The sequence below is a fragment of the Nicotiana tomentosiformis genome, chromosome 2 (assembly GCF_000390325.3).
Source record: "Nicotiana tomentosiformis chromosome 2, ASM39032v3, whole genome shotgun sequence".
In the NCBI taxonomy this organism is placed as follows: Eukaryota; Viridiplantae; Streptophyta; class Magnoliopsida; order Solanales; family Solanaceae; genus Nicotiana; species Nicotiana tomentosiformis.
Window position 1 is genome coordinate 111,874,901 of NC_090813.1, and position 10,166 is coordinate 111,885,066.

Below are 10,166 nucleotides of genomic sequence, written 5' to 3' on the forward strand. Positions count from 1 at the left end.
GGTGGGACCTAGCAGATAACCGAGTGAATGATCAAGATACATACAAAAAGGTTCGAACGCAATCGAAAACAAACAAGAAACAGAAAAAATATTATATTAGATAATTTAAGGCCTCTTATTAAGATATGGCTTTAGGCCCCAACTTTTGTTGAGCCGCTTCTGTAAGTGACCTACAACAATATGCAACTATATATAGTAACGTTAGTTTTGGTAATCTATACAATAAGTAAACGGCAAAGGTCCAAATATACTCTTGTACTTTCGAAAATGGTTTAAGAATACCTCTCATTATACTATTGGGTTATCTATACCCCTGCACTCATACTTTGGGTTCAAATATACCCCTCATTTAAACGGAGGGACACGTGTCATCGTCCTACTGGCCAATTCTAAATATCTCCCAATTAATTAAAAAGACCTATTACCCATACCCGAAAAATAATTTTCTAAAGCAATTTTTTTTTTTGTAAAAACTGAAAAAAAAACTGAATTTGTTTTACTAAAAACTGAAAAAAAAACGAAAATATTTTTTCTCCAGTTTTTACAAAAAAACTGCTTTAGAAAAACTGAAAAGCAATTTTCTATAGCAATTAAAAACTGGAAAAAACTGAAATGTTTTTAACTAAAAACTGGGGAAAAAAAATTGTTTTTTCAGTTTTTGCAAAAATATTGCTTTAGAAAATTGCTTTTCAGTTTTTTTTTTTTTAGTTTTTACAAAACAAATTGCTTTAGAAATTTATTTTCCGTTTTTTTAAAAGCAATATTTTTCTAAAAACTAGAATTCTTTTTTCGATTCTTCAGCTTTTAGTAAAAAAATATTCAGTTTTTTTTAGTTTTTACAAAAACATTGCTTTAGAAAATTACTTTTCAGTTTGTTTTTTAGTTTTTACAAAAATATTATTTTAGAAAATATTTTTCAGTTTTTTTTTAAAGCAGGTTTTTTGAAAAAACTGGAAAAAAAATATTTTTATTTTTTATAGTTTTTAGTAAAAAATATTTTAGTCTTTTTCCAATTTTTAAATATTTTAGTTTTTTCCAATTTTTACAAAAAAAATAAAATTGCTTTAAAAAATTATTTTTCGGGTATGGGTAATGGGTCTTCTTAATTAATTGGGAGATATTTAGAATTGGCCAATAGGATGATGACATGTGTCCCTCCGTTTAAATGAGGGGTATATTTGAACCCAAAGTATGACTGCAGGGGTATAGATAACCCAATAGTATAACGAGGGGTAGTCTTAGACCATATTTGAAAGTACAGAGATATATTTGGTCATTTGCCGATAAGTAAATAATATATGTAACAAACTAAATACATTGAGTACGGTGTAAAAAATTTCATATAAGTTAAATCGTAATAAATTATGCAGTTGAATTAACTTTAGTAACATATAAAATATAATTTGCTTGCAATCCACCCTACTTCCTAAGAAATGATAAGAGAAAAGAAAAACGTGTTTGGTTTTTAAAAGGAGGAAATTAAAGTACATATTAAAATAGGAGAATACAATATTAAAATTCGATCATATATACACTTCGAAGCTGATTTGCTGTTCACAATCTCCATTATGGATTTCTTAATCGTTTTGTATTTGGCACAATGTCACTAATTCTTTGGTGTACACACTAAGCTGTCTTAGCTAATCATGATAGTAGTGGGTAAAGTTTAGAGCCTTGGACTTAAGAAGTGATCTATATATGTCGCTAATCGATGTTCTAACTTTTTTTTTCATCAGTCAATACCCTGCTTTATATTTTGAATTTGTTAATAAGTTTGTATCTTGTTTATGTCTACGGGCAGTGGCGAATCCAAGATTTAAATTGTATGGATTCAACCTTAAGATTTTTAGTATTGAACTCATTATATCCTAAAGTTATGGGTTCATATCTATAATTTATTATGATTTTAGCAATTTTTTTTACATAATTTTGTGCTCCGCGTCAAAAATTATAGATTTAATTGAACCCGATGTTATAAAGTTACATCGGCCCCTGCCTCCGGGGTGAGCTAACGAATATCCATGCATACAAGTTTGTTTCGTCTTTGCTCTTTTGAGACCTATTTTTCATTTCTGTCGTCTTCAAATTGTTTTCTGTCGTCATCTTGCAATTATTTTGTATATAATTAATTTTCAGAAGCATGCTGCTTTTATTTCATGGGCTTGCATAGTTCATTCAAAATTTTAGCATGAGAGAGAGGTTCCATCTCATTTGCAGTAAAAAATCACTATGAAAAACTGTTAGTTACAGTAACGATAACAGATAAAAGATGTAGGGCTATGCATAATTTGGTAAATATCAAATTATCATATTAAAACAGAAAAATTTGATATTTTGGTATTTGGTTTAAATTATTTTTAAAAACTTGATATATGGTATTCGATATTTAAAAATAAAATACCTAAATATCGATATCGTACCGAAATATATACTAAATTATACAATACATATATTATTAATTATAACATAAATATTAAAGTTCTAAATTTTACTTTCCATTATTTTTATAGTTTTTTTAACTTTTACCACTTTTTTTCCCACTATACTTGCCTTTCCACCTTTTCTTTGGTTGCTTACTTGCGTTTCAGCTTTTCTCCCGTCTAGGTTTAGCTTTTTTGGATTCTATTTTTTTTTTTTTCAATATATTATAATATTTTTATTTTTGTATTTTTGAGTACTTTACGTAAGAATATTATAGTCTGTAATTTTATGTAGTAGTTAATATTCGAGTCAAACAAATCAAAGTTAGCAAACCGAATAAATCAAAATCGAACGGAGAAAAGCCGAACCAGGCCGAATTTAATTAGGTATGGTATTGGTATAGCATTTTAAAAAATTGAATACCGAACCGAATTGTCTAAATATCGTACCGACCGACGAACACCCATAATAAGATGTATTACCATTTTAAATTTCAATAGTTTGATATATTTGAATCTTAAAAGTTGAAAGAATTGAATAAAATATACTATGTTCCACTTTATGTGGCAACATTACTATTAAATATTAATTCACCATGGTTGTTCTTTGACCATACTTTTTTTTAAAGTATTTATAAATATTTTGAATTATAAGTTATAAACTTATACGTAATACTTTTTTTAATATGTAAAATTTATTTACAAACACTTAAAGAACATATGTCTAATTTTACGATCCAAAATTAATAACTTTGATCCTCATACTTTAAATCATGCCACATAAAGTACAATCGAGGGAGTAATTATTAGTGAAAATTATATTTGGTAAATTAGAATGTCTCAAAATGTACAATGTGTACATCATATAAATTGGAAACGGGGAAGTGGAAATGACACCAGGTAGTCACTTTTAAGCATATTATTTAAAATATATCGACAATTTACAATGTATTTAAAGATTTGTTAATTTCGCTCAAACTCCAGGACACTACGTCCTAGAGTTTAAACCTAAAAATTCAAACTTAAGGACATCGTGTCCTAAAGTTTGAAAATTATGTCCAGAAGTTCGAATCTTATGTCCTGAATTTTAAATTAGCAGCTCAAAAATTCAGGACACTAAGTCCTGAATTTTCAAATTGAGGATACTTAGTCTCGAAGTCCTAGAGTTTAAACCTCAAAATTCAAACTTCAGGACATCGTGTCCTAAAGTTCAGAAATTGTATATAGATTAAAGGTGTTTAACGGGTGGGTCGGGCCGGGCCGGGTTGAGAAAAAAGGTGACTGGCCTGTTTCCAATCCGGGCCGGTTACCAATTTTTTCATACCGGGCTTAACGGGTCCGGGTCCATCCGGGTAAAAATGAACCGGAACGGTTACGGGTCCAAGGAGTAGGGTCGGGCCGGGCCGGGTTAATGTTATTATACATATATATATATATATATTGTATAACTACCGTAATTTATATTAATATAAAGTAAAAATATAAAATAAAAAAATAATCTTATAAAAAGAGTGTTTGAATAAAAGGATGCAAAGGCTTTAAAATATTTATATTTGAAATTTTGAATGTTACATTAAGAATTTAAGATAATAGAATACAATGAAAATGGAAAAACAATTGCACTTATAATTTGCAAGTGCTTTTTTTATTTCAAACTTACAAATTGAAGTTTACATTTAACAACAAGTAAATTAACGAAAAAGAGTAAATTCAAAGGTTTTGCATTGCCTTAGTAAGTTTTTCATAATCAATATGAACTTTTTGGCCATCTTCTTGAGTGTTAAATTCAGGTGGGTTACCATGTGTTAATATATCTCCAAGTTTCTCGTCTTCTGGTCTATCAACATCTTCACGTCCCTGATTTCTTCGTTCTGGTCTAATCCAATCTCTGAAACATACTAAAACTTCCAAAGCATTGCTTCCCAATGAGTGAGGGATGTCTCCAAGTTGTTGTCTTGCTAGACTAAATGCACTCTTTGATTCAACAGTTGAAATTGACACATTCAACACGTCCTGAGCCATAGCGGAAAGAACAGAAAATTGCTTTTCATTCTCATGTCACCATCCCAACGATGATAATTCCTTTGTGCGATGCTCTTTTTGCTTTTGCAAGTAGAATCAAAGTTCATCAATGTTCCTGCTACTGGTTTGAGTGATAGGAAATATAGACCAGATATTAAAACTATCAAGGTCTTCATCATCATCCATAGTAGTAGAAGTGGTACAAGGCATAATGGGACTAACATTGCCTACATTAAGAGCAACATCATCAACTATATTTGCATAATAATTATATAATTATTGTAAATAATCATTTAGCTTGTTCATACAATAATATATATCTGGGGTTTCAGTTGGTCCAATCTCCATATAAGTATATAAAGCATTTATTAATTGGTGACAATCAGACATCTTAATAGAAGGATTTAAAACAGCACCAATTAAGTAAATCAGAGGAATTGGAAAGAAATATATTTTGAATTTTGCTTGCATTTTTTCAACAACATCCTTATATTTTTCTTTCTTCTTAAATTCAGAGAGTTGAAAAGAAATTTCAGCTATATGTCTCATCTTCAATTTTTAATTCATTATCTTCTATACCGAAATCTTCCTGTAATTGTTCATAATCTATATTATTATCAGATAATGTTTCAGAAATATATGTAGAGTCATTTAAATTACTACCAGATGTTGAAGTAGTACCTCTTTTTCTATTTTTTCGATTACCCCGATTAGCAACCTTATTACAAACTCTTTTTGCAGCATTAAACATATTGTGAAAATTTAACTACTAGCAAAAATTAAATAGTAAATAAGAGAAAGAGTTGGAGGGAGTGCACCGAATTCGGCAATAAATTGAACACTTGATGATTTCGCAACTCCAATGTTACCACGAAGAAATGTCAGTTGTTCAAAGTTTGAAGTTCAATAATAAATAATACGATAAATTAAATTCCAAAAAAATGAGAGCAAAATAGTTGATTGCGAGAATGATAATTGAGAATATGAGTTTGAGAAATGAGAGATGAGGGAAGAAATGAAGAAAATTGGGGGGGGGGGGGGGGGGGGGAGGGGGGGATGTATTTATAATTTTTCCAAGGGCTAAATTAGTAATTACTAAAAGTGTTATTTTTTAAAAAAGAATTGCCCAAAAAGGGCTATTCTTGCAATCAACCCGTTGGGCAACGACCAAATTGAAGCTGACCGTTGCCAACAGTCATATCACTTTAAAAAAATAAAAATAAAAATTCAGATTTATAGCCGTTGAACCGGTCCGGTCCGGTTAACCGGTTCAACGGTATTTTTTGTTGATCAGGTTTGACCGGTCCGATTAACCGATTTTTTAAAAAAGGACTAACCCCTCTAACCCCCCTAAACCCGCCCCCTAACTACCGGTCCGGGACAGTCCGACTTACAACCGGTATGGGCCGATCCGAAAATGGGTCAACCCGACCCGTTAAACAAGTATAGTATAGATGTTCGAATCTTATGTCCTGAATTTTAAATTAGTAGTTCAGAAATTTAGGACACTTAGTTCTGAATTTCAAATTAGCAGCTTAAAAATTCAGGACACTAAGTCCTGAATTTCTAAATTCTGGATACTTAATCCTGAAATTTGGGTAAATTGACTAATTTTTAAATACATTATAAATTATGGATATATTTTAAATAGTGGGCTTAAAAGTGGCTATTGCTGCACTTCGGCCAACAGGGAACTCGTCATTTCTTGTTTGGGCCACTGAGTCTCGTTGCTGTTTTACTGTACAATACTCATAATTGGGCCTGTGACCCAATAGAATTGGACCCAGGCCTCAATCGAGGTAGTCTATATTCCTTCGCGCCCTATTCTAACCGTACCTCAACGGCAACGGCGGCGGTAGCGACGGCGACGTTGGGTTGTGCAACCGTTCCCGTTGCCTCGTCATTAGATCTCCGTCGGTTCTCGGTTGCAGAATTCAGCCGTTACTCTAACCTGTCTTCCACGGGAAGCTTTTCATGGCGACCAAAACCCTAAACCTCAACGACGAAGACATGGAGGACGAATATCTCTGTTCCGCAACCACCACGACTTGCTCTATTCCTTTGGATCTAGAAGAGACACAGTCCTTGGCTTTGAATCGTCCGAATGGTTACCTGAAGGGAGTGTCTCGGATAGAGAGGGCGTGGTCTCATTGGAAGAAGCTAGGTGAGCCCAAACGTATAGTGGCACCAATGGTTGACAACTCGGAGCTGCCATTCCGTCTTCTTTGTCGAAAATATGGTGCTGATGCTGCTTATACTCCTATGATTCACTCCCGTCTCTTCACCGAAGATGAAAAATATCGCTCTATGGAGTTTACCACCTGCAAGGTATCTACTTTTGCTTGTACTCATATATGGAATTTCTTATCAAGTTCTTTCGCTCCTGCTTTGTGCATAAATTCTTCAATATTATTGCATTTCAGCTAATTCTACTTCATTTTATATAGGAGGACCGTCCACTTTTTGTTCAATTCTGCGCAAACAATCCAGACATTTTGCTGAAAGCAGCTCGAAAAGTGGAGCCTTATTGTGACTATGTGGACATCAACTTCGGGTAGGCTCCTTTTTCAATGTTTCCTAATCAAGATGCCTAGATTTTTCTCATATACTATGCTCATCAACCTAGTCTAAACTTGGGCCATGTTATTGGTTCTAGTGATAATATATCTTACCAGCTTTGAGTATCGATGATCATATAAAGTAACACATCTAGAGTCGCCATACCTTTCATTTCATGGAAATATAGACTACGCTGCATTTGAAAATTGAACAAGTCTTCATACTATGTATAATTCAAGTAAAACCTTGATTTTTTTCTAGAATTGGGGATAATTGTTTTTATACAACTTTCAGTGTAACTGGAACATTATTTCACTCGAGAAATTTCTTTCGTCTTTGTATACTCTATTTGTACCTGGAGCTTTTATGTGATACAAAGGATAGTTGTTTGTCTAAATACGTATTCAGTATTTAATGATAATTGAGGTTGCACTAACATGAATGCAGTCACATACCTTAGCATCTTGATTCCACTCTTGGGAAAAAAAGTATCTAATGGAGCAATTAGGATCCATTTGTTCATAGAGCTATATACTCGATTGCAGACATTTCTATTACACCTTGTCTCCACTCTAGAATGAAAAATCTGTGGCTTCAGTACTTCTTCTGAAGTCTTAGTAAAATAAGATAAGATTAAGTGATTTCGAATGATAGAATGATTCCGGAGGGTCATTCAACTTTGAGTAAACGGATAACTAAGGGTAACAGCATAATAGAATCTGAAGCAGACACAATTGAAAGAAAGCTCGGGCCGAATGGGAGGGGCTTGCAACCATGGAAATCATACAGGGATACGGGCATTGCTCATATAAAATGTTTTTTAACTAAACCAATTGGGGTGATAGACACCCGTGCACTGCCAGTGGTTATCTAAACTAAAGGTAAATGAGGGTCTGATTGTGAGTTTTGGTTTCAAAATTTCCCTTTTTTGACCCACATGAAACCGTTGGTGGTTTGGCTAATTACTCCATTCTTTCTCAGACGGTCTCCATACCTGCCCAAACCCAATCCTAATTGCCAATTGCCATGTCCAATAGAAGGCAGTGGAAGCAAAACAAGAATAGGAATGAAGATAGTTAAGTGTCCACCGAGACTTATCAAGACTAGATCGGTTACATATTTTTTTGTCTTGCAAAACAACAGTAGGATCGGCTACATTCCAATTCTTACCTTGATGGATTTTTTTAAGTTTTACTGTTGTGTTGTTCATAATGGAATTAAAAAAATGAACTAAGTTATCAGGAAAGCTTTAGTACCTAGAATTATTAGACAAGAAACATATAAACATCATTCAGTTGAATCTACTTTCTTCACACACAAGCATATCTGATTCCCGACTTGTATAAATCTAAACAAAGTCTAAATTAGAGTTGGAAAACAGCGGAACAAGCTCCATTACAGGACTAATAGACCGTAACTAGCTCTACATTTTCTTTTTCCACTTGCATATTTGAATTCATGTGCTTGCTTATGTTGTGGTGAAGGACATCGTGGAGTAGAGCAGTTTTTCTTCCAGATCAAGATTTGCAGTTTAATATTTTATTTTATTTATAGTTTTATTTTCTCTTTCTGCATTTCCTTCTAAACTGTTTTATGCACGAGACCGCAGATTTTGTTTCTGTATTTCCTGGATTATCTATGCAGATCATTTCTCCACTCATCTTTGCTATCAGCTCAGTTTGCTAAACTACTACTTGCTATGCAGGTGTCCCCAGCGAATTGCAAAACGCGGGAATTATGGAGCTTTCCTCATGGATAATCTCTCTCTTGTCAAGTCTCTTGTAGAAAAGCTGGCTAACAATCTTAGCGTTCCAGTATCATGCAAGATCCGAATTTTCCCTTATTTGCAAGATACACTCAGTTATGCAAAGATGTTGGAGGATGCAGGTTGTTCTCTTCTAGCAGTGCATGGACGAACAAGGGATGAAAAAGATGGGAAGAAATTCAGAGCCAATTGGGAGGCAATCAAGGCTGTCAGAAATGCTGTTAGGATTCCTGTCCTTGCCAATGGTAATATTAGGCACACCGATGATGTACACAGCTGCTTGGAGAAAACTGGTGCCAATGGGGTACTTTCAGCCGATCCCCTTCTTGAGAATCCAGCCCTCTTTGCTGGATATCGAACTGCTGAATGGGGATTGGGCAGTGTAGGACTCAAGGAAGACGATAAGCTAGATCAGGCTGAGTTACTGATAGAATATTTGAGGTTTTGTGAGAAATATCCAGTGCCATGGAGAATGATCCGTGCTCATGTGCACAAGTTGTTGGGAGAGTGGTTTAGGATCCAGCCAAGTGTGAGAGAGGATCTTAACAAACAATACAAACTCACCTTTGAATTTCTTTATGATATAGTAAATCGATTAAGGGAACTTGGGGTGAGAATACCGCTTTATGTGAAGGATACTCAGGAGGCAATATCTGCATTTTGACTTGTAGTTCAAGTTCTGTTCTAATCTGAAAATGGAGTCTGTTATGGTGAACCACAGGCCTTTGCTGGTTATTCTTTTTACTCCAGCTTGTGCTTGCAAAATGAAATATTGTGCACTCACTAACGTTGGTCAGTGTAGATGCAGGTTTAAATTTATCTTTGCCTTTTACCTCATCTTTGTATGATTATAGACGGACGTTTATCTTGTATCATTGAGATAACTTGCACCCATGGATTAGTGCATCTCAAATTGTATTCGGACTGCCAGTGATGTATTTATATTTGCATGTATTATCCGAAATTCGGACTGATTTTTTGGGAAGTTATGCAATAAATTTACTCGGACTGATTATTTGGGAGGTTATGCAATAGAGTTTTGATCGTACGATCAACACGTCTTTTAGTTCTTTGCCCTTATGCTCGTTAGTTTATTTTCCATATATTGCAGTACTGTCTGCTTGAAATGTTTGTATACGGTCGAAATCGGGCATATCAGATTTCATAGGCATGAGAAGCTGCCTCAAGAGTAAGTTCGTAATAGACCAGGCTCGAGCTCAATGGCAGAGTATGAAGCATGAAGATCGAAGTGCTCGCTGAAGATCGAGACCGAGCATGACCGACTTCGAGTAAGGCATAATAACGGAATGGCAAAATATTAGCAACCGAACGAAGATTTCAGCGGAAATCCCGGAACAGATCGAATCAAGCGGTTATTGACGCCAATCATGGGATTTGTT

The 10,166-nt window shown here is 34.1% G+C and overlaps 1 protein-coding gene across 1 annotated transcript; it reads left to right on the forward strand.

The window, feature by feature from the left end:
* The first annotated feature begins 6,266 nt into the window (after positions 1–6,266).
* Positions 6,267–9,684, forward strand: LOC104102519 (uncharacterized). The gene is made up of 3 exons (XM_009610238.4): positions 6,267–6,770; positions 6,890–6,996; positions 8,707–9,684. The coding sequence occupies exons 1-3, from the start codon at positions 6,417–6,419 to the stop codon at positions 9,428–9,430; spliced, it is 1,185 nt and encodes a 394-aa protein (XP_009608533.1). The 5' UTR covers positions 6,267–6,416; the 3' UTR covers positions 9,431–9,684.
* Positions 9,685–10,166: the final 482 nt, after the last annotated feature.

Coding starts and splice junctions, on each gene's coding strand:
- LOC104102519 (XM_009610238.4), top strand. CDS start 6,417: ATGGCGACCAAAACCCTAAACCTCAACGACGAAGACATGGAGGACGAA. Junction 6,771..6,889: donor TGGAGTTTACCACCTGCAAG/GTATCTACTTTT, acceptor CATTTTATATAG/GAGGACCGTCCACTTTTTGT. Junction 6,997..8,706: donor TATGTGGACATCAACTTCGG/GTAGGCTCCTTT, acceptor CTTGCTATGCAG/GTGTCCCCAGCGAATTGCAA.